Source organism: Sardina pilchardus, chromosome 19 (assembly GCF_963854185.1).
Source record: "Sardina pilchardus chromosome 19, fSarPil1.1, whole genome shotgun sequence".
NCBI lineage: Eukaryota > Metazoa > Chordata > Actinopteri > Clupeiformes > Clupeidae > Sardina > Sardina pilchardus.
Genome location: NC_085012.1, coordinates 22,029,604 through 22,054,537, shown reverse-complemented (window position 1 = coordinate 22,054,537; position 24,934 = coordinate 22,029,604). Strand labels below are relative to the sequence as shown.

General features: G+C 44.5%; 2 protein-coding genes across 5 annotated transcripts; both read right to left on the bottom strand.

Moving 5' to 3' along the window:
- Position 1: 1 nt before the first annotated feature.
- On the bottom strand, positions 2-12,065 carry pabpn1 (poly(A) binding protein, nuclear 1). 4 transcript variants are annotated; one of them, XR_009936313.1, is made up of 8 exons: positions 11,592-12,064; positions 9,399-9,507; positions 8,668-8,735; positions 8,023-8,129; positions 6,812-6,899; positions 6,086-6,234; positions 1,758-2,042; positions 691-816 (listed from the first exon to the last, which is right to left on the bottom strand). XR_009936313.1 is itself a non-coding variant. In XM_062520590.1 (7 exons), the coding sequence occupies exons 1-7, from the start codon at positions 11,724-11,726 to the stop codon at positions 621-623; spliced, it is 852 nt and encodes a 283-aa protein (XP_062376574.1). In that variant the 5' UTR covers positions 11,727-12,065; the 3' UTR covers positions 2-620. The 4 variants fall into 4 exon arrangements, 3 of the variants coding, with proteins under 3 accessions (XP_062376574.1, XP_062376576.1, XP_062376575.1); XM_062520590.1 differs by lacking the exon at positions 1,758-2,042 and having other exon boundaries at positions 2-816; positions 11,592-12,065; XM_062520592.1 differs by lacking the exons at positions 1,758-2,042; positions 11,592-12,064 and adding an exon at positions 11,172-11,303 and having other exon boundaries at positions 2-816.
- Positions 12,066-14,174: 2,109 nt separating this feature from the next.
- zfhx2 (zinc finger homeobox 2) lies at positions 14,175-24,364 on the bottom strand. Its single transcript, XM_062520663.1, has 5 exons — positions 24,257-24,364; positions 21,761-21,919; positions 21,392-21,452; positions 17,025-21,274; positions 14,175-16,839 (listed from the first exon to the last, which is right to left on the bottom strand). The coding sequence occupies exons 1-5, from the start codon at positions 24,260-24,262 to the stop codon at positions 16,453-16,455; spliced, it is 4,863 nt and encodes a 1,620-aa protein (XP_062376647.1). The 5' UTR covers positions 24,263-24,364; the 3' UTR covers positions 14,175-16,452.
- Positions 24,365-24,934: the final 570 nt, after the last annotated feature.

Sequence of the window (24,934 nt, the reverse complement as noted above, 5' to 3'; positions counted from 1 at the left end):
ATTTGTTTTTACACAATGTTCTTTTTATTTTATTTTTTTTTCTAATTACAGACTCATGGGTTAAAAATAAAATAAAAAAAGCAAAACATCTTTTCTCTTTTTGTGTTCAAACCCGCTCCCCCGTCTCAAAAAAACCAAACCTTTCCACACAAACCCCACCCCGACCCACCCCAATCCCCAAGGAAATAAAAGCCCTGTCCTGCTCTCCACCGTTAAATAAATTGATGCCTAGAGCCCCAAACCCCCTCACTAAGATCTCCTGCCATGCCATGACTGCCCTGCGCACTGAAAGAGAAAAGTGAGAGAGATAGACAGAAACAGAGAGAGAGACAGGGGCCCGGGCCCTGGAACCCTCCCCACCTCTCTCCGCTCCCCCTGCTGGGTCTTCCTCACTCATCCAAACTCCGCCGCTGCCGCTAGTGGGGCTTAGTTCTCTTAGCCTTGCTCATCCTCTCTCTCTAGATTTATATATATTAATATATGTGGTGGGATGTATGCCGTGCCGTTGGCCTAGTGTTTGTGTACGTATGTGTGCGTGCATGTGTCCTGTGTGTTTTGTGTGCATGTGTAATATGTGTGGGTCTTTTTTCGTGTGTTTGTTTGTTTGTTTGTGTGAGAGCTCAACGCTTGTTGTTGTAGTAAATACCAGCAGCAGTGGGCCTGTGGTCGCCCTGCCCCCCACCCCCGCCCCCCCACACGGACAGAATGGGGTGAGTGTGCATAGCAGGAGCGGAGAGAGAGAGAGACGCCGCCGAGACAGTGGGGGGCGCCGCCGCCACTTGAGGAGGAGTGGTCAGCCTCCACTGGTCCTGAAACCTGAAACGACAAGAAGTGGTCTAATATACAGAGAAAGATAGAGAGATAAAGGATAGAATGAGAGTGAAGGACAGAGGTTGAAAAGACAGGGGGGTTGAGTGGGTGACAGTAAGAGATCCATGGGGAGAGTGGTTTAGACACAGGAAGCGGGACTCCATGAGGGGGAAGATAAAAAGAAAGGGAGGGTTATTATGCAGGGCAGGAAAAAAAAGGGTAAAAAAAAAAAATCCAAAACAGTGAAGATGGCAAACGTGTTTCTGGCCATGCTTTTCTGCAGAAAGAATGATGAACGCTACGCAGGCGCGGCCCGAGAGAGAGGCGAACGACAGATGAGTGTGGAAACAACCAAACGAGCATGATCCACTTAACACTGAAAGGGCCACCATGTGACCACTGGAGAGGAGGGGGGGACTGAACGCAGGCGAGCAAGGGATGAACCAGTGGGAAGAAAGGAACGCAAACCAAAAACAGCGACGGGAGGGAAAGGAGAGACAGAGGATGAGTGGCAACTGCTTCTTAGAGTACAAAAAAGGAAGGGGGAGGAGGAAGGGAGGAGAAAGAAAAACAAAAGAAAGTAATATATGATACTCCAATATCACAACTTAAAAAATTAAACAACATTCTTTGCTATTCGTTCGAGGTTCACATATTCAATACAGTAATCTTTTTTCTTAAGGTTTTCTTTCAACTTTGCATTTTTGATGTACTGAACACAAAACAGGAGAAAGCCTGTACTTGGTGTGAAAGAAAGAAGTGGGGGTGAGGGAGGTTCACAACCAGACCAAGGAGACATCTGCAGCCTGAGATAACATCTTTTTTTCTTTCTTTTTTTTTTTTTTTTTTTTTTTTTTCAAAAACAAAAACAAAAACAAAAAATAATCAACAGATCAAGAAAGAAAATGCCACCCAAGCTCCCCCAAAACGGCCACTTGATACCTTACCAGGATGACCGCACCACGTCCGCACACGCACGCGCACACACAATCGCACACTGCATCCAGCCAGCCAGTCAGTCTGTCTGTCCAGGAGAGGGTCTTTTTTTTTTCTCCTCTTTTTTTGTCTTTTTTTCTTCTGAGATTTTTTTTCTTCCTTTATTGGGGGGTACTTTTTTTTCTTTTCTTTTTTTTTTTGTTAAGGGAATAGGGGGGAGATGATAGTAAAGAAGAGTGGGGAGGGGGGGGGGTTATTAGTAAGGGGAATACCACGATGTTGATCGCCCTCGGCCCCTGGAAAAGAGAGAGAAAAAGAGGGTGAGTTTTTTTTCTTAATTATTTCTTTAAAATATTTGGTTGGTTTGATTTGAGAGTAAAAAAAAAAAAAGGAAAAAAGGACACCAATTTTCATGTATGGTGCGGTTATTATGCGTGTCAGGTAGTGTTTGGGTAATGTCTATGGTCAGAGAGGTTGGTCATCAATACTTGAAAAAAAGGGGGAGGGGATCAAATACAGTATAAATAGTGCATAATTTCATCTGTGAAAAGGTATACACATATTTCTCATCTGTAAAATGTATACCATTGTTGTGATTAAGGCCCTTACAGGCATACACAATCACAATGATCAACTGTGTGCAAAATAATTAAAGTGGCTGGAGACACTGAAAGAGTTTCTCCCAACATTAAAACTATGTGATGTGGGTGTGTGTGTATGTGTGTGTGTGTGTGTGCGCGCAGCTACAACGGATTAGAGTGTGCGCCTGTGTTGGGGATAGGGAAGGGGGGGGGCAATGAAGGCACTCTCTCTCCCTCTTTCTCTCTCTCTGTGTAAGGGCGGCTCCTGTGGTCTCTGTAGGGAGAAATCCCTGGAACAGACATCAACTGCCCCACAAGTAGACACACACACACACACGCACGCGCGCATGCACACACATACACACACTCGCACGCTACACAGCCAAGACTTTTGGGCAAAAACAGCAAACACAAACCACACAAGAGAAACCTTAACAACCTCAACATAAAGCACTCATGTTCCACATGTCCATACACAAATGCTACTTATTGCGAATCACATCACTGCCCCATGTGTAAACACACACGCACACTCACATACACGCGTCATGTGCCAGACTCTTGACAGATCATGGAAGAATACAGCCAAGACCCAAGCACACCCCATTTTTAACATACACACACATCTGCATGCATTCAACTAGCCTGACAACTTCAAACAGCTTGCTGGCTCCACAAACACACATACAAACACATATAATAGAATACTACATGGACATCCATTCAAACATACAACACAAAACCAACACAGCTTGCTTGGCATTCACAACCCCTGTCCACCCCAACCCTCTACTGTTCAAGTATAACACTCCAGCGCTCCCTAAAATGCCAGGGCTCAAAGCTGGAGCTGACACCAGAGGTCAGATAGGTCAAATAAATCAGTGTCAGAGGTCAACATCAGGCTGCAGAAATGAACCCTCCGTTCTGTTTGTGATTGGTCGGATGAAAGTCACGTGGACTTTAATGGACTTGGCGTGTCCTCTGGTGAGCCCCTGCTTGCCCGAGGCTGCAGCTTGCAGTATAAACTCTGGGCACAGAATTGCATGTTCAATGAGCGTGTGTGTCTTTAATGGCTGCAATTAAAATGAAGAAATAAAACCAAAAATGAACTAAAAAGCAGGGTTGAGTGAGCGGTCGTTGGGGGCCGATGAATGCTCGTCACCATCCAGAGTGCTTGATTTCAAAAAGGTCTGAGAATCGATCGTTCCAGACTTCGGATGCCAGCAGTGCAACCAGGCACTGAATGTGACACTCGAGCTTGAATCAATTTGTGATGTCAGAGGTTTTTTTTTCTTCCATTCATTAAATGCAGTGAATGAACACTGGATCTTTAACCACCCAGTGTAATCAATAACAGCTGGGTGAAAACCACATTTTAGCTCAGCAAAGCTTACTTTATGTCCAAGCTTAGAGAGTTTTCCAGTTGAAAGGCCAGATTTCTGTGGGTTTTTCAAGAAATGTTCCCACTTACTCTAGGCAAAAACAGAGACTCACCGGCCAGCTCAGTACCTCACACCCATGCCAGGGTTCGGAACACATGAGGTGATTACTAGGATATGATCTGTATGGTGATGGTGTTTGCAACGTATGCGGTCTATGTGTGTGTGTGTGGCATGCGTGCAAACACCTTCGTTGAAGTATTTCTTTCAACCAAACTAAATTAATTCATAAATAAATAAATAAATAAATAAACAAACAAACAAAAGCAGCAGTAAATAAAAACAGGAGAGCACGCATGGGTGGGGGAAGGGAAGGCAGGAGGTGACAGATCTCAAGTTTGTGTGCATACATGTACACGTCTTGGGTATTTGTATTGTGAGCATGTCTTCCTCACTTCGCACTAACAGCTAGGGGGTGTTAAGTGACTAAGTCTCAGCCACATTTTAGTCCAAACCACCTCAGTAGGAAGCACACTTTTGTACAGACTGACACATGATCATAACAGCACAGGGTCTGATCTTACTCTTACTTAGGCAAAACAACTACCACAGATCCAGACACAGTATTTACAAAATCCACACACACTACTAACGCCATTTTCATACAATGATGTTTTAACTCCACTAAGCACAAAAGCATTCACTGAATAGAACACAAGTAATGAAAATACTGTTAAATAAACATTTTTCAGTATTCAACAGCCAACAGCCAAGGAAAAGGCAACCACTGACAAACAAGGCTTGCACTCAGCTCATTTTGGCAATCCCACACCAATGGCCTGTCAATCACACAAGCACTCAACAGGGCCGGGTCAACCAATAAGCATTACGAGTGAAGGGCCTCGCCACCCCCCATGACTAGGGATGCACCGATTGTGAAATTCTGGGCTCATATCAATACCCATGTCAATGACCGATACAGATATTTTTCTTTGTTTTTGTTAGTTATGCCTTTAGTGGAGTAGAAACAAAAATATTGATCCTGAACCATTTTCAAATCTTCCGAACCTTCATAGCACTAAATTACCAAATGCAGCATTGATGTTGGCCGATATATCGGTGCATTCCTACTCATGACAGGTCAATGCTTCAGGTGAGACAGGCTGCAGAACTAAACAGTATACACCACTACACTACTGTTGGATCCCAACTTAGCCAAGTGGATTCAACAGTAGTAACAACCTGGGCATTCAGCTTAGAGAACAATCACCATACCGGTGAAGCTTCCACTTTCGCAATGCTTTATTTGCCCCTAATATTTCAGTTGGAGAAAACACTTGCATGTAAATCTTTAGATTGCCCAGTCATCCTTGTGCAAGCAACTGACTTTACGACTGTGCTCAACCACAACTGTTATAAGTAGTCTCCTAACCCTCCTGCTAACTACCTGACTACACCTGCCACTGGTGAACCGCACCAGCTCAGAGAACACGGCAGCTCAGATCACAGCGGAGTACAATTAGAACTACATCAACGCTATTTACCAGCAAAAACACTGAAACTACAAGACCTGCCAAACACAACCATCGTATCGTCATTACAGGGCATCCTTTCCACTGCCAGTCAACTTCAGCCTACTTGTCTGACTTAGAGTAACTAAGGGACTTACTGTTCAACAAAAACAGTCCTTCATAACAATTTTTGGGGAAAGTGCAACTGGTCAGCGGTTAGCTGGAAGAGAATAGAACTGCCCTGCCCTATAATAGTCCTCCTCAATGACCAGACTTTTATACAGCCATCACATGCAAGCCCCTATATTAAGCAAGCACCTGCCAGGCTGGAGTAGAAATCTAGAGCAGGTCCTGCTGTGTGTACACTACACTACTCTACCCTAGTTACAGAGTTTAACACACATCTTCTAAATTTCTACCCACCAAAAGAGTTTAGCCAAAACCACAACCAGACACACTGGCTTCTACCTTCCCTGTTCTGTAAAAAGGGTGTGGATTTAACAGAACTCATGAACCCTGGTTTGAATCCCTCCTACCTGTTCCCTCCTCTGTCTCTGGAGTCTGACTAAAGATCAGGGCCCACTGCAGTCACAACGCCTACTCCAGACACGCCATCCCCTTAAAAATGCTCACTCTCTACTCGCTCAAAGACCACATTTTCATCCCTAGGGTTCATATGACCTGAATCATCTTTTACCCTTTCCTTGAGCGATGCTCAGACAACTCAACCTTCATCTCCCTACCCTTTGAACATACCCACTCTTTGCTGTGTGTGTGTGTGTGTGTGTGTGTGTGTGTGTGTGTGTGTGTGTATATGTATGTGTGTGTGTGTGTGACAGAGAAAGTGTAACTGGCCGTCCGCTCTCACCTGAAGGCCCGTCCTCTGCCTCTGGGTGGCGTGTAGCCGCTGTAGTAGCGCGACCGGGATGAGAAGTTGACCCGCGAGCGGAACCGAGCGCGGGGGAACCCGCGGTCTGTGGTGCTGATTCCTGGCCGGTTTGTTCTCTTGGCGCCAACCTGCCCGACGGAAGAGAGACTGTGAGCCACTGCTAAAATAAGCCCTTCAAAGGATGAACCTAAAAATATTCTTGACACTACCTTAAATACAGCAAGAGAGCTAGACTCACACTAGGACACACCAGTATGCCTACTATTACAGATACACCCACACACACGCTGATTTTCTTATGTCTGTACATTAAAACAACAATATGCATTCTGTCAATTGAGCGAGGTATCGCTATTGGGGCCGACTGAATGAAAATGGGGTCGACTGAAATTAATTTGGTTAATTTGGTTTCTGCGTTACATCTCAAGAATGATTGATTGCAAATTCAATAGCAAAGGATTTATAATGACCTAAACTGGTCAACAGGCCTCGTTTTTATTTCCATAGGAATTGCAATGAAGCCAACCTTTCATCCACGGTCATCACTGATACCGTGCAGTGTGCACACAAGCATGGGGTCATTGAAAAGGCAGTCATCCTTCAGGCAGTCCGATAATATGATTGTGTATGAAGATAATTTACTTGTCCCTGATGTTTAAGTAGGCGAAAACACTTACAACAGAAGACCAAGCACTCAACACTCACCTTAATCTGTCGTCCTCTGAAGAGGGATTCGTCTAGCGCCATGGCTGTCCTCACAGACTCCTTATCTGCAAACTCGATGTACGCAAACCTGTGTAACCAGACCACACGCACATACACAAAAATCAATACTCATTGAAAGTCTCTTTATAAAGTCAATATCTCAAGTAATGAAACAGATGCATAATGCCGCATGATACACACATCATCAGTTTTTCCACCAGCTTAACTGGAGGGATACATACTGTAATATAAAAGTATATCTCTTTATTCAGATAGGACAGCGATGACTGACAAGGAAGCAAGTGCAAGAGAGATGGGACCAGAGCAGGGAGACGACCATGGGTCAGACCTTCACCCATGTCCCCCACGGGGACTGGGACCCAAATGGGGTCCTCCTGCGCCACAGCTTCCTCAACCCGTGTGCATTTCTGCCAACGTCAGATAGGCTACCCCGAAAACTCACTGAACTGTAATAAAGAGAGATGTCCAAAGGCCATCGGGCCCAGTGCTGACCTACATAGCTACTCCTCCTGCTTTTTAGGACAACTCCAGGGTACAACTAGCCTTCCTGACACCGTCTGTCTGCTTTAGACAAAAACTGTTACAATTAGAAGCCAAACTAGCCCAAAGGAGGAAGCTTTGCATTATTCAAGTAGGACAAGAGAACAGCTACACCACATGACTGACTACCGCAAAACTCTACGGAAGAAAGGTCAGCCCACTCAGCCGTCTTAAAATAAGGTCTCAGGAATGGATCAAGAAATCAAAGTCACATATGAAATGTAAATCTACATCAATGGATTGCCATTAATCCACTGTGAATCTACATGCTAGGACCAATCTGCCCAACTAGATTAAATGATAAAAAAGACACCGTTTGGCAGTGATTTGGCAGCGATGGAAGTCAATCAATATGATGTCCTTGCATGTCCAGACGTGATTATAGCTCAAATAGATTTTAGATGATCATTTAATTAAATGCATGCGTCTGATTAGTCATTCCCTTCCTAATGTAGGACTGGTCACATTCTCTCACAGCTGACAACACTGATATCTACATAAAGGCCAGCTTTACACAGGTAGCAAATTCCTTTGTAACTTTGAGAACATACAGTGCCTTGTGAATAACATTCGGATTTACGCTTGGATCTCAAACATTCCCACATCCTTTGTGAGAAAACAGCAGAGAAAGAACAGTAGTGGCGCAATACCCTTTGGGGTGGCCTGTGTACTTGTCACACAGGATAGTGACTCTGTTTACGGAGCCGCAGCCGTGGAAGTGAGCCTCAAGCTCCTCTGCAGTGGCACCATAGTCCACCTGGTGGAGAGAGAGAGGAAGTGAGGTCACTCAAACCAAACCCGCACAGGAAGTAGAATAGTTTTAATGCATTTCATATTTGATTGTAGACAAATGTGATGCAATCTGCGAAAACCCATCACATGGTAAACTCAAAAATCTTTGATTTTTGCTCCATTTCAACCCTCCCTGGTGAAATTTGACCATTTTAAGATTCTGATATCATCCTGATATCGTTCTTGACGCTGTCCCCTAACAAAATCCTGGATACCATCCTCCCAAAATCTTGGATGTTGCTAGGATGGTATCAGAATCAGAATTGGTCAAATTGCACCATTTGATGGGTTTTTCCAGATCGCATCACAAATGAAAATAAAAAATACCCGCAGTCTTTTTATCAATGGACCCAAACAATTGAGTTAGCATCACCAGGGTGGGTTGGCAATGTATTGTGTTCATTGGTTATGGATTATGAATAACCTGCAAAAACGGCTTGAGAACCAGTCAAACGTCCCCCATATGCCCCCAACAGGACTGAAAGCACAAAATACAGACTTACGTTTCCGACGTAGATTGACCTTCCATCTGCCTCCATCTTCTCTTCAATGGACATGATGACAGGACCAGCTGTAGAAAGGACCACATCGTCATTTAGCCACTCACACCCACCATGCATCTTCATTTTACACCTGGCATCTGAACACTCGAGAATACTTGTAGACGCAATTCAAGAAAAAAAATCCATCTACAAGATACACTACACACATACACCAAGTTGGGCTCGGCAGTGATTGCAAAGGTACTAAGACCATAAAATTCTGTTCAGCATCAAAGAACAGAGTAAAAAGAACGACAAGCGTCAGGCAGCCAAGTTGAGGAGGAACTCTCATGTCTCAGATTAGCTGACATGCCATAGCCATGTGTTTATCTTTTGAGTTACATTAGGAGAGCTGAACAAATGCAAAGGTTCATATTTTAAACACAAACACCTGCTAAGTGACCACAAGTCTGCTTGGCATAAGAGCTTATAAGGCTGCACAGATGCCCAGGATCCCAAACAGGACATAGTGGTCTCTGTCTCCCTCTGCTAGATGCAACTGGTACATGATACAGTCTCTGATGCAGCGCTGTTTGTCAGTGCAGTGACTTGACTGCAGTGCTCTCCTTGAGCTGCACGACACACGCTGTTCTCTTGCTCGTTTCTTGCCATCACACATACACACTTACACATCCCCCCCCCCCCCCCCCCCACACACACACACACACACACAGACAGAGACACAAACTCACTGGGTGGAGGGCTCAGGTTCATCTGTTTCTCCACCTCGTTCTGTAGCTCCTTCAACTTCTCCGCTTCCTCCTCCATCTCTCGCACCCGGGCTTTGATCGCCTCCAGTTCCTACAGTCCATAGTGGGGTAAACAGAAAAGAAGATGAAAGGGACGCAAAAAACAAATTAAACACACACACACACACACACACATAGTGCACTACACACCAATGTCAACCACTGATGGATTACCACCCTATCCAGATTACATAAATTCAAACTGTATTTTGTATATCATTTCTAAATCGTAATAGTGCATAAAACTAACACATCACATCACGCTAAAGACGATTCTCCATAGTGGAGCTGGGAAAACTAGCTGGATGCTGGCACATTCATCTCAGTAATGTCGGGGCATTACGCCACAAGCGGCTGCAGCCCCGTTTGACCCCGTTCCAGCAGCTACCACAGGCAAACCGAAGGCATGCACGTACACAGACACGATGGGCCGAGGTCTTTCAGTGGCATGTCCATTAACCATTCAACTTCAGACTGTCCACTCAGCAAAGACGCCCCCGTCGCTGCTGCAGTGCCACTGTCGTGGACGCTACCGACATGTCTGCATGCACAGTGGCATCTTCTCACACGAGCGCATACAGTCTCTCCTCTCTCTCACATACACACACACACACAAGGGCGCATGCACGCGCGCACACCCTCACACACACACACACAAGTTCGAGTCTGCCCTCCCATCTCTGCTGCATTGCAGGGCAACGAGACCCGCTCCAGCTCCATCCTAAATTGACTCAATGTGATGCCCTCACTTATCACAATTTAATCCAGTCCAGGTCTTCACGATGCCACATAAAGCAGTTACTAATTCAGTTCACAGCTGATTTTTAAGGAAGATATTATGCGCTTAGCTTCAAACCAATACCCTAAAATTACTATATCGTCTGCCTTTGTCAGCACCTGAAACACGACGAAATCATACCAAATTTGTTTGACAAACACCTTCCGAAGAAAAAGACAACGTTCTGCAAGAGAAAGACATGCATCCTCTGGAGTACCGCACCCCATGTCTTGTGAGCTCAGGTCTTGAGCTAGCTACATCATGCACACGCCAACCACCTTCGTGGATTAAAAAGATGCTTCAAATGATATTAGCTTGCAGGCTGCGTAAATGCATCGTAAGATGCATCAAAAGTATTCTATACAAACATAAAATACATGGGTGTGTGTGTATATGTATATATATGTGTGTGTGTGTGTGTGTGCGTGTGAGTATATACACACATTCATTGCATTATCTAGTGGTCTAACGTCAGGATGATAAGAGTTTCTATGACTTACCCTTTGCTGGAAACAGCTAACGTTACATTAAGTAGCAACTTGTCTCGCTATCCAGCATCACAATTATTTAATAGCTTTAAATCTGCCATTCCACCTCAGAGATTAAGCCACTTTATACAACTTGCCGGCCATCTCACAATGTCCCTTAGCAGCTAACAAGGCCATTTGTGGCTAATGTTAACGTTAACGTTACCAGTGATGGTCCATCACCATAACTATTAACCCGCTTGCAAAGCTCAACAGTAAGTCTGTTCAGTGATGTCAGTGCCGCATACCGTTTACATTCGCTTTGCAAAACCTGTTAGCTACCTTGCTAACGACTGACAATGGCCATATCTTTCCATAAAGTTGACAACGTAAGAACAAGTCTTTGCTAGCACCACACTGAAAAGCTGCTGTAAACAGACCCAATTCGAATAAGAAAGGAGGCGTGTTTACCGTCAACTCTCTCCTTCTCTGCGGATAGACTCACACTGCTGCTAATGGCGGCCTGTCCTATCCTCGCCCCTGTCTCTTACATCTCCGTCTCGCATTTTTGCGACGAAGATTTTTTTCCCCACTAGGTCGACAGCTCTGGCGCAGGGAACCACAACCAACGCTGCGCCAACATGGCCGCCAACAGCACGCATGTCACCATCCGATTCTGCTGCACTGCGTGAGCCACAATGGCGGATAACGCTACCCGGCGGTAGCAGTTACATGGTGTGTAGCACGCGTTTAATTGTGTGTATACTTTAGCACTAACTCACATTGAAAAAAACCGAATAGTATGTTTAATTACGATACACTGACTTCCAACAACAGACACGCCATACAGCTAGGCGTATTTAACGTTAACGTTATGTGTCCTTCACTCACCGGGTCCTCAATAGCGGCCTCTCCCTCTTCTAATCCTGGCTCTTCGTCGCCGACACCTGGGTCTTCAAGTTCTGGGTGCCCTGGATCTGAGTCCAGCAGAGATTCCTCCGCCAATCCATTACCAAACTCCGCCATCGCCCGATTCCCGCTGGTCCAACGCGCCTCGTGGCTACACTACAGGCCCCTACTCACACGGAGGGGATAGTGAGTGGGGCTAGCGAGAAAAAAAAACGGCGGAAAACGCCGCTCAGGAAAGTTAAAATGGGGAATAAAGGCCCGCCTCGATTCAAAAGCCTGTACGATTTCTCAGACAGAAAAATGTGACGACTCAGACCGGCTGGTTTTTCTAAATAATGCTCGTAAGGCAGAGTCCAGATTGTCGGAGAATTACATTAAAATAAAAATTTAAAAGCAACGATTTTCTTCGCGAGCACCGTGTCTTCCAGAACAGAAATGGATGCCGGGGGTGGAGTTTCAGATCACTGCGGGCGACACATTGATTGCTTATTCGTCACTTGCACATTAAAGACACGCCTCCACCATGATTTGAGGGTAACGATTGGGTCTAAGGCAAGGCATTTGTGTCCTCTGGCTAATGAGGTTTCACAATTCAAACTACAATTCGACGATGGTAGCGTCATTCATCCGGATAGTCATCGCCATTCAAATGGGCGCAGAGTAGAAGCCCGTCTACGTGTATGTCGTAAATTTGGCCTAATGTGGATGGGAGAGTGTCAGCACTTCATCTCTACTCCCAGACACTACAATAAAAATTGGTATGGATTGGAATATAGGTTAATTAATTATTAAAGATTGATGAGACCGGACACAAAAAAATACATTTATTTGTGACTTTTATGAAACTGAAATATTAAACCGTATGAATGCTGTTGAATAGCCTACTGAATAAGGCCTATGACAAGGTTTATTACTCAAACCTGAGTAGAAAATAGGAAGTGTTTTAATTATTTGAGGGGGAAACGGACACACCACGACTAAGACCCACTCTCATTCTTATTTGCTGCAATTTGAAGAAGCACTCTTGTTTGGTTGATACATTATGAAATCAATGTAACCTACAACTTTGAAGTGTGTTCAGGAACAGAAGTTTGATTAGTTGCAGAGACAAGATTGTATTTGCTTCAATCACAACGCAAGTAGATGTCATGCCCTGCCCTGACCTTGTTGAACTGCAGAGCATCTGTAGGCCCTATCAGTGGGGTAATGTCGTATAAGTAGGGAAGTGAGTTGTAGGGCTCAGATCTGGCCAAAGAAGGGTTCATAAGGCCCTCCCAGATGTTTTAGGTGGGAAGGGAAAATTGTAAAGAAAAGAACCCCCCCCCCCCCTCCAAAAAAAACCCAAAACACTATATTCACATCCAGTTGTCACTGACTGTGTATAAGCAATACTTCTATGATATGATGAATCTTGCGTTAGAAACCATTCTCAGAAAGGATGATGTAGATAAGGAAAAATACGGTTTGCTGCACCGACAATTACATTAAATGTTGGCACAGCCATATACTCTCTATGCTGGTGAAAAAGAAAAAAAAAAGTCTGACACTGTATTTCAGTAAAGAAATTGCAGTGCTGGTGCAGGATAAAGCTTTATGTCTTGTTTGCTCATAAGTGTGTGTAGTAAAGGAGTATATCATCAGACAACAATATGATACCCATGCAGAAAAATTAAACAGAAGACTAACCAATATATCTCTCTCTATCAGCATGCAGCATACATATGTGCTGTGTAGTAAGCATCTTATGAATCTCATTGCCCTGCAACTTATGTATGAAAAAAGCCCCATCAGTTCTCTGCATGGTTCCTGGGTTGCAGAGCATCTGTATCCATGGACTAATGTGCTTAACAGATGTTATTACTCATTATTTGGTAGAAAATTATGATCATGTCCTCAATGTCACTAAATGTCACTGAGGGCATGCTTAAAACAGTAATTTTGAAGATTATTTTAATTTCCATATGGTTCCAGAACCATAATTTCTGGGGAAGAAATCCATCAGAAACTACCAGCCCCCCACTGTGTCAGACGATTAAGGTTCCCCATATCCTTAAATGTCCCCTCATGTGGTTGGAAGGGAAAATAAAAAAAACATCTTTAAATGTAACTCTATAAAGATAAACAAAAAATAACCATTTAATGCTTGTCCTTACATACCCAAGTAACACGTTTGCTATGCGATATCCTCCTACAACATAGCAACCATCCCTATCCAGGCCCTGCTGAAATGGGGCAGGTCACTGAGACGCTACTGCGCTGATGCTACTGTATCAGGTGTCCGAGGTGACGCCGGCATAGACAAACTGTGCCAGACAGACAGGCAGGCATCAGCAGACTAGAGACGATGTCAGAAACAGCAGGACCCCGGGATCATGATATCAATGCATTACTTTAGCTGCAGTAAAGAGCCAGCACATGTATGGGGACATCAGATAACAGATCATTTTTAGACAGGAAGGTGCACGAACATCTGGTAAAACTAAATGACCAGTACTGTGGTTTATACATCACTAGTAGTAAAACTACTCCATGGTAATGGAGATATCAACAGATATCCAACATAAGTTCAATTGTTTTTTTTTTTTTATTTCACTTCTGTATAAGAAAACAGAATGGGAATCAACACAAAATGAAGGTACAAGAGTGAGGAAAGAAAAGAAAACAAGCTTAATCAAAAAATCTAATATTTTAAACAACACTGCCACCATTATTGTTCAATATTCATACCAATGCCATCTCACTGGTTAAGAGATGCAATTAAAACCGTCATGAATCAATAGTAATCAAAACAGTGATGAATAAATGGCAATAGTAGTACAGTTAACAAGTGATAATCAAGTGATGAAAAATGATTAGAATAAAAAAAAAGAAACAAAACACCTATCTACTTTGAACAGTGCAACACTGTGTGTTCCCATTTCTGTAGCGTATAGCACTGCAACCCAGTCCATGTTTTGTGTGCATGAGCTACAGCTCAACACAGCGTGTTACAAAAGTATTAGCAATTAACAAGAGTATATTAAAAGCATCTAGTCGTTGAATACACAATCAAGTGCCCCATGTTGTGTTGGCTGAAATGCATTCATCATCTGTAGCTCATGCGTAAAATCTTGGACTAGCTCAAAGTGTCAAGGTTTTGAGAGTTCCTGTACAGTTTGCATTAAGAGTGTCTCTCCCGCTCTCTGTCAACCTCAAGATTGCTTTTTGGTTTTTTAAAGACAGACAGCAAAGGAAGAATAACTTTGGAATATCTTTTTTTTTTCATAATAGAATTCTTTAAAAAAGTTTTAATTTTTAACTTTGCATTTTGTTAAACTATTAATAGCATTATTAATAATAACAATATACAACTTAAAAAGGAAAAAACATCTTTAGTATTTTATGTCCTTCAAACGGCACTTCCTTTTTTGCTCCATCCATCCAAATAACAATATACTGATTTGTGAAAGTCCATAACAGTAATGGGACACCTTAACATTAACACCATACCCTCTTCTTGCTGGTTATCCAGAACTGCATGGCTATGCAGAAAACAGAAAACTTTGCAAGAGCATACAATGCATCAAGACAAATGAATGAAAAATAATATATACCTACTCAAATGACAGACCTGTACTTTCTTGTCCATACCAACTGATTTCTGAGTGTGATCTTATTTGGGATACATTATTGTACATTAACTCAATTTCCGTATATTAACTTCATTAAAAACGTTTTCCTTATCTTAAGAGCAAATAAAAAAGTGAAACTGGATGACCGTTATACCGTATATAGTCTTTTTAGCTGATCTTAAAAATGTATTCCTGTTTATTACTGGTGATTTCGGTCATTAGGAGGACCACAAAGCAGGTATAGTATCTGATTACAGTAAAATATTTGTTATGCAACATGTATTTTGCGCAGCAATTTCATTTTAAAAGCTTAGTCTCTCACACTTAAACACAACCAAAGTGCTATATGAAAAAGTATCTGATTTTATTAGTCTATATCTATTCTCTCTCTCAGATTGTCATTGTGACTCCGATTCAAAATGTCTGCTTCCTGATGGAAGCCATTGTAACAGCACCTCCAGATTTCCAAACAGAGTCTCTCTAATTTCTCCTGAAATTCTGAATGAACCTTCATATCAGTCAACCAGTGTTCAATCCATCCCTTGCTTTCCTTCCTCACCCTACCACTAAAATGGAATCACCTGTCCAACACGTACCTCATCACAGGTTTCTGATCATTTGACTGGGAAAAGAAAATCCCCATCTAACCACACCACCTACTTATGGGAAAACCACTTGAATGGAGACTGTAGACATTGGCAGGAAAACATACACACGAAGGGACATGTGGAGGCATACTTTGACAAAAGTAAAAGCTGTAATAAGTTGAGGATGCCGTCTCAAAAGTTGGTAGTACCAAGTTCATATTTCAACTCTTTGAAATGAGAACACATCCCATTAAGAGGCACACCTGCCTAAATATATGGTCCATGAACACACGTTACAACTGTGAAATTCAGAATCAACACATCTCTAAACACGGATGGGTAATAACCACAACCACAAAATCATGAGCTAAGTTCAAGATGATGTGGTCATGTAATTACTTTAGGTAAAGTCATGTGGGGAAAAACGTAACCCGAATGAGCCCTGTTGGATTAAAATCATCTTGAATTCACACCCAGCAGAAGACCAGAAAGAGAGAGAAAAAGGATGGTGAGCAATTTGGGGGCCCCTTCGGTATTGGAGACACAAAGAAGGTTTGCTTGAAAGACCAGCACCCATTTCAAGTCTATTAAAAGCTCAAGGTCTTAATGCGTCCAATGTCTTTTTGCTTAGACTAGGTCTAGACCTTAGCTGGTGGTGCTGCTGGCTGGCGATGGGGTCGAAGACACGGCTGCAACACTCGCGTTAGAACCCGCTCCCCCGGTGCTAGAGCCATTGTTGAGAAGCGCTGCTGGTTGGCCAAAGTTAGTGGTTCTAAGTGTGGCGAGATGGCGCGGGGAGAAAACGTGTGCGCGTGCTGCCGCTCTGGACTCGAACGTCGCGCTGCAGGCCTCGCAGCGCCCCCGAAGGGTCTCGCGACCTGCTGGCTGTCCCACGCCTGGCGGCTGTGAGGGCTCCACGACTGTCAGCTGAACCGGTTTGGGGAGGATGGGACGGTTGGCTCTTAGAGCATTATACTGCAGGTAGCTGGCTGCGCTGATTTCCACCTTCTTAGAGGGGTCTGAACTTGGAGACTATAAATAGTAGGATACATAAGACAATTAAGGTGATATAAACAATGTTATTTTTCACAGTTAAACACAGTTCACAACATTATAAACGAGTATACAGTAACAGTTACACGTATGAATCAGAGATCACATGTGCAAATTGTGCCCACATACATTACACACATAGCACAATATAGGGATACACTTACCAGCTTTTCCTGCTGAAGCCTCCATCTCTTTTCCTTGGCCCGTGTATTTTGGAACCAGATCTGCACAACTTTGAGGGGCAGCCCCAGCTCAGTTCCAACAGCCTCGCATTCGAGTGCGTTGGGATGAGCGCACGTCTCGTAGCACGACTGCAGAATGGACAGCTGGAGACAAGTAAGGTGCGTGCGTGGTCGCCTTGGTGTGGAGTGTGTCAGAAACCCAACATCCCTTTGGCTGGATTTTGCAACGGTGGGCGTGGAGGTGGAAGTGACGATTGCTGTGGTAGACGGGGAGATCCGTGCTGGGGTAGAGGGGGGGTTTCGTTGTGGTGGGGTGGTGGTTGTGGTGGTGGTGGTAGGGGTGGGGTTCCGTGGTGCGGGGGTGGGAGTGGGGTTCCGTGGTGTGGTGGGGGTGAGATTGCGAGTACAAAATGTAGAGAGTCCCAACTGCTCGCGTGACAAAGTGTTGATCTTGAAGGGGCTTTTGGGGGTCCAATAATTGAGCCCATTGTGTTGCTGAGACTCACCTATGGCTTTCTCAGACCCAGTGCTGGCAGGTGCTGTGGATGACTTGGGTGCTGCCGTGCGGGTCGCGGTTCCTGGCCCGGGTCCGGGGCTGTCCCGATCGGTTTCCTCCCCCTGTTCTGGATTGTCATGTTCCTCTTCAGGGTTGGGTTTCAGAGATGGAGAGGATGAAGTAGGAGTGCTATCCTTGGCTGACATTTGGATTGCAGGATGAATGGCTTTGGGGGCAATTTTGACCATTGTAACAGGTGTTTGTGGGTCAGTTTTCGTCTTGGGTACTATTAATGTTCCGCCACTAGTAACGGCTGAAGCAGAAGCACCTTCTTTTGGTCTGTTAGCCCCCTGGTTCACAGACACCTTATCCTCTTTACCTGGTATTGCTTTAGGGTGAATATTTACAGATGTGGCTCCAGCAGTGGAGTTGGAGTTGGTGCTATTTTTAGGGGAGCTCGAGAAGATGGGCTGCGTTAGGGGCCATGTGAACTTAATGAGTGGCTTGCCCACTGCTGCCAGAGTGCCATCGCTAATGAACCGCACCTCCCCTTTCCTTTCTCTGGCGCGCATGTTCTGAAACCAGATCTGTACCACTTTCTTTGGAAGATGTACCCACTCAGAGATCTGCTCAAATTCGTGCTTTCCCGGGTTTGGGTCTTTGAAGTAGCAGCCGTAAAGCACATCGAGCTGCTCCGCCTGAATAATGGTTCTGGATCTCCTCATGTCTTTAAACCGTCTCGCCTTGGGCCTCCTCTGCTCTTTCTCCTTCTCTCTGTCCTTCTCTTTCTCTCTGTCAATTGTGGACGTCGGCTCTCTCTCGGCGGCCCTCATTAGCACAGTGTTGGTCTTCGCCAAGTTATTGTGGTTGATGAAGTTGCTGTTGTTGGCAGTCGGAATAGCGATAGCAGAGTCTGGCTTCACTTGGAGAACGATAAGACCGCCTTCGCTTGGAACCCCAACCGCTGCCGGTCTGAGCCCGAGCCCATCCAACAAGCGTCCTTTTTGTGCCGCGGTCTTATCAGCCGCACTGACAGATGTGGAAGCCTTTGTGGAGCCATGGTTCTTTCCCATGCTGAGGTCCAATGCGGTCTCACAGTCCCCGCCATTAGACATATACTGAGCATGTGAGTGAGAGGACAAAGAATGTGCATTGAGAGCTTCTGAGAATGCGGCTGAGCAGTGAGCGATGGTCTGGGCATTTGGAAAGGCAGCTACCTTGCCACCTTCGCCCTCTGCCACTCCAACCCCCACCACGGACGAGGGCAGTGAGAGAACATACGGGCTGAACAACTGCGTGGAGAATGGGGCGAGAGAGAGGGAGAGAGGCAGCGAATGGAGAATACTACTGGGGAGGCCTCTCTGGTCAATGGCAACCGCGAGGGGAGTGGGGGGGTCAGCCTGAGCTTCCAACTCCAAATCCAGGTCGGGATCCGGTCGATCCCTCTTGGCCTCCACATCCTCTCCATCAGGATCTCTTTTCCTCCTTTTCCTCTTCCCCATGTGGCCCCCACCTTCTTCCTCCTCATCATCCTCTTCAGCATCAGAGAGGAAAACCGTAGTGGACCGGAGTACCTTTCCCCCACCTGAGCTCTTCTCCCCAACTTGCTCCCTCTGTGGTGCTTCTTTTGCGGGACTGCTTGGCTCCTCTCTCATGGAGCTACCCTGGCTTTCCTCATCTGTCACAATGACAGAGGTGTAAACCTCCTCGTTCTCAGAATCAGAGGTCAAGCAGGAGTCCCCCTGACTTTCCCGCTCCTTCTCCCTCCGTCTGTCTCCCCCACTGGACAAGTCGATGGCATGGCCTGCAGTCCGGACTGGACTCTCATCAATTGTAAGTGCGCTTTCTTCATCATCGTCTTGGTCATAATCTCTCCCATCCGTTCTCCTAAGTCCTCCAGCTTTCTGCCTCTCTTTGGCTTGATGGGCGTCTTCTAACCACTTGCGGACTTCCTCCTCTGTGAGCCCAACCTCCCTACCAAGTGCTTCACAGTCCTCTCGTGGGGGGCTCGCGGCATCTGCTTCACTTCTAGACTCCAGAAAGGCCAACAAAACCTGGTACTGGAACTCGGAAAGCACAGGGGCTCCTGGAGAAAAGGGAGGCCTGGACTTGGAGCAACCGCGGCCTGACCGGCCTAAGGCAAGGGAGGCATTTAAGGAGCGTGACTTGATCTCAGTGCTGTTTACTGTCTGTCTGTGTTTAGAAGTATAGCACTGGGTCTGCTCAAGGTCAGACAATGTGCCATCACTAAGGAGAGACTGGCTGGGAGCTGCCAGAGAATTTGTTACATTTGTGCAAGGCAACTTCTTTGTATCAGACTCTGCACTCTCCCGTTCCATTGTGCTCTCTTCATCAGTGTCGCTCTCCTGACCTTTTTCCATGTGCTCCACACCATCCTCGACCCTGTCGTCCTCGGTTTTTAAGGCGCTGCTCAGTTCAGTGGCGCTCACTTTACCCTGCTCCTCCTCTTTACACTCTTTTTTCAGACCCTCACTTTCCGCTACCCTTTCTGACTTCACCTCACATTTAATGTCCAGCTTTAGTGCCAACGGCTCCTCTTTTGGCTCTATTTTGATCTGCTCACAGGGTCTTTGTAAGCCACTCGTTTTCTCTGCTCCCTCTGAATCCTCTGCATCAGGCTGTACCGAGGCCTGAAGTCCAACAGATGGCCACTGACTTTGTAAACCACTGAGTCTTTGGGCGAGAAGAGCTTGCTGTGCGGCCGAGAGACCCAGCACAGGGAGAGACTGGGACAGTTCGGGGCTCGGACTCTGTGGGTTCTGGGTCTGCAGCCCGTTCAGAATCAGCGGCATAAGCACCTGTGCCTGGGGGACGAGCTGGGGACCTGCCGCCGTCCCGGGTGTGGCACCCGCTCCGGTGGCGAACAGAGAGGGGAGGATGGAATGCGGGATGGAGTTGGGACTGGAGGTCAGGAGAGTAAGGAAGGCAGAGACTGCCTGAGCCGAGGCCACGGGAGAGGTGAGGAGCGAAGGTGCTGGCTGAATTTGCTCTCCATCTTTGGTTGTGGCTGCAGACACAGTCAGACTGGGCTGGGTGATGCAATTGCTGGTGGTAGTGTTTACTAACTGTGTGGCATTGCCCGTGGTAGCAACAACTAAATTGGGCACTATGCTGCTGCTGCTGTTGTTGTTGCTGCTGCTGCTGCTTGAACTGCTAGCAGTCTTGTTGGCTGAATTGCTAGCATTTCTGCTTCGCGTTTGGTGCAACACAGATTTCAAATGACTCTCAAGCGTGATGGCGTGATTGTATGAGACTCGACACACAGCACACTGGTAGGGCTTGTTAGAGATGTAAGGGCGGGAGGGATATGGTCCTGAAGCATCATTTTCCCCAGCCTGCTTAGAAGACCCAGTTCTCATCCTCTGAATGTGGGTGGTGGAGTTGTAATGTACACTAAGTGCTGTTTTGGTGGGAAACGACTCCAAACATGCGTTGCACTTGAATGGACGGTTGCTGTTGCTTTCTGTTCCAGCTTCATTTTTACCCGTGGACTTGTCGTTGCTCACAGAACCTCCAGGGGCTTTTGAGGACTGAGCAGCACTCTCCTGATCCGTCTCCAAACCACCCACGTCAGCCTCTGAGTCTTGCATCGCCTCCACCTCATCATCCATGTCCCTTTCCAGGGTGGCAGCGTCTTTGTCCCCTGCGCTCATTTGGGAACCGTCAGCAATTTTTTTGGAATACTCTTCATCCAGGGTGGGTTCCAAACAGGGATCTAAAAACAGAAACATAAACAAACACTTTCAGTGTTCCATCACTGTTTTGTGTATGACAGATATCAGAGCTATGCATGGTGTTGGGAGTGCCGTGGCAGAGAAAGGGTTAAAGTCACCTGCAGCTCCTGTCTGGCCTCTGGCTTCAGCATCCTCACCCGAGGAGTGCGTTTGGACAGCCTTATCAAGGGGTGCAGAAAGGAGACACATCAGTCAATGACTTAACAAACTTAGTCCACAGCAGACTAGTAGACAGTAGTCTGATGACAAGAACAAACTTGAGCTGAAGGATTTACATTAAACTGCTCGGAAATACAAAACCCACTACATTCTGTGCTATAATAAGACTATTGAAAAAGATTGTGCTCCAAATATGGCTATTTATAGATGCATTCAAATATTTATTTATAATTTATTTATTCACTCTTTTCATTATACAATTTTGTTACACGAGACAAAAATATGAAATATTTTGTGACGTGACTCACAATATCCAGTAATTTGTCCAGGCAGGCAGGAAGTACACTGTGTTTGCCTGTCAGATGCAGAGAGAGTCCGTCTCTGTCGGGCTGCCCTTGCTGACAAAGTGGACACAACCACATTGACACCCCGTTACTGTCACTGCTTACAGTATCACCTGCCTCCTCCTACAATTAATAAGAAAGAACAGATAATATAAGAAAATGCAGTTACTGAAACTACATCATACATGTTATATTGTTGGTAATAACCACAACCCACATATTTATTACAACTTTATAAGATAGTGATAAATCATGCATTGGTATGATCTGTAGAGTATCTTCATGGATATCATGTCATTAACTTTAATCTCACACAGCTCATTATTATTGCTTATGTAAACATATAAATCACACATTTAATTTAGATGTACCTAAACCTCAATAAAGGACTATAAAAGTAATTCATACATGTCCGCTAAATATTTCAGTGGGTTATATACTTGTAAAATATTCCAAATTATAAATGATGTTCTGTATAATCAACCATCTTGACTTATGTATGAACATAGTGGACAATTTTATTATGATGATGATTGCATCACATCCCAAACATACTGTACAGCAAAGGGTAGAATTCAATGTAGGCTACAGTGATTACAAAGTCATCATAAGCCCATTCGTTAACTGAACAAAATGCAAATAAATATATATTTTTTCAAATAGATCAACTCAATTAAACCGGTTGTACAGGTCAAAGTAGTTATTGTGGTTTCTATGTTTAACATGCAGCAGTTACTATTTAACATATTAAACACTGGTTCTTTCAATTAATGAGTTCTCAGACAAACTTCAAATTGCAGAATAATAAGTGTCACAGAGGAAAACATATGGCCTAAATATTGACCTTGAAGGATTTTTTTCAAAGTGTGCTGACTTCAGTTGGGATCATGCAATAGATTATCCTGATCTTTAAATACATAAATGCATGCTTCTTGTCAAAGAAAGGAAAAAAATGGCCAACACGTTGCAACCCCCCACGAGAAATCTCATTGCAGTGTTGACGATTTACCATAATAAATAAATAAGTCGTCGACTGCACTGTAATTTAGGGCACGTATGATAAACAGCATAATTGACCAATGCTATTGACGTAACACAATAACAACTTCATACAAAGTACATATGACAGACGAATGTTGACTTTTATCATGTAACTGTCCACGAACATTCCAACACCAAATACCAACACAGTCCACTTATCTGCTAACGTTAGCTGCGTTGGCGAGTCAATTAGCTTGACTGCTACAAATATCGTCTAAATTCTAGCTTGTTAATGTGGTAACATATGCCGTTTATGTAGAGGCCATACAATCATTGTAGAAATCCATCATACATAATTATCCGAAAGAAAACGATCGTGTGCTCTACCAACAGTCTTGATTATTCAGCTAATTAACGTCAGTCTAATTAGCAAAACCCACCGGTGGTGGATCAATTAGCAGGCTAGCTTGCTAACCTCAATAGCGACGTCTTTAATAGTTGTATGTGTGGTTCGCATAACAAAAATCATTTGCTATGTTAAAACACAGCTGGCAAAGTACTTCACTAGGCAAGTCTAGAGAAATAACAGCCCATTTGTAACTCACATCGACGACAATCCGAAATGGCTTGTTGTTCATTGACGTTATACCATTAAACAAAAGACCCAAATAACATTCGTGGCACTTAACTTAGCTAACGTTACACTTGGAGCGCTAACAACACTGAACAGATTGGCTAGCTAACATTGAGTGATCATACATCACGTTTTAATCTACATTCGGCTGTCAATCTAAACTGCAGCGGGCGTGCTAGTTGCCTCCCAGACACTGCACCCGGATAACGTTTCAATACGAATGTACCGTGCAATAAAATTGTTCCTGAAATAGGTTTAGTAATCTACCACAAAACCTCGGCCTTGAGTACGTCCCTTATCCCAAAGCTTGCGTACTGTCGAACGGGTATCCAGTTTTACACCGATCGCTGCCTGCATACTAGCGGAAATTGAGGCCTACAACGACTAAGCTATTTAATTAATGAATTTGGATGCCTTTTACAGATGTGTAAAAAACACGTCCACCCCTCCTCCCGGGTTACTTAACAGACCTAATTAATGTATTTTACCGTCAAACTTCATACCAACAAACAGTTGTAATCTATTAATGGCACTCTTAACAATCATTTTACATAGCATCGCATAACAATTAACGACAGTATTAATAGCTAGGCTACTTGAAATGCGCTACGTGCACAATACTGGTAAAGGGGTGGTGGGGTGAAGAGAAAGGGAGACGGAGGCAGAAAAGTTTGGAATTTAAGATCAGAATTCGAACTAAAACGAACATTCCAATTAAGTTCACTTCGAAAACCATCGTCTGGATCAATCCATCAACTCCGCATCGTAATTACAATCACAACAAGAAGACAAGAACAGCACCAAATCGTTTAATTAAGATCAGTGCAATTAGCTAATGCGTTTACCTGCATGGTCGCCACTCCAGCGCACGCTTCCTCTCGCTCTTTAAAACTGAAAAGTTTTCTCTCTCTCTCTCCCTTGCTCTCCCTCTCCCTCCCTCCCTCGTTCGTTCGTTCGCTTCCCTCTAGTAAACACACGACAGCTCCCCCGTAAGCTGACTGCTGACACGCTGCAGAATCCACTCGTTAACAGTCAATTAAGCCACCAAACCGTATCTAAAAAGAATATAAAGAAGAATACTAATAATAAATGCCATAACCCGGTTGTGGCCTACTCCGTTCTTCATGGTCTTACTCAAAACAAATAGTTTGTGTAGTGTATCCACTCATCACGGATTAGGCTATATCAGGAGCCATTCAGAATATTAAAAAGGAACCACATGGGCTATCATAAAGCTAGAGTAGATTAGGAAAAAGAGCAATCCATAACGTGTTATTTCGATGATTGAGACCATGATCTAAAAATATTTCCTTCTTCGGCAACTAAATCTTGATTGCGATTTAATTCGTTTCGCTTCCACTTAACGGCATAGATTAGTGGTAATTGATATCACCAATCGCGTGACATAGCGACTTTAATTAATTTTATAGGCTAACAGGGACGTATTTATATCCGCCCTTAGAAGCGCACATGCGAACAAGGTCGGGCATTAACTATCAAATATAATAGGGAACTCATACCCT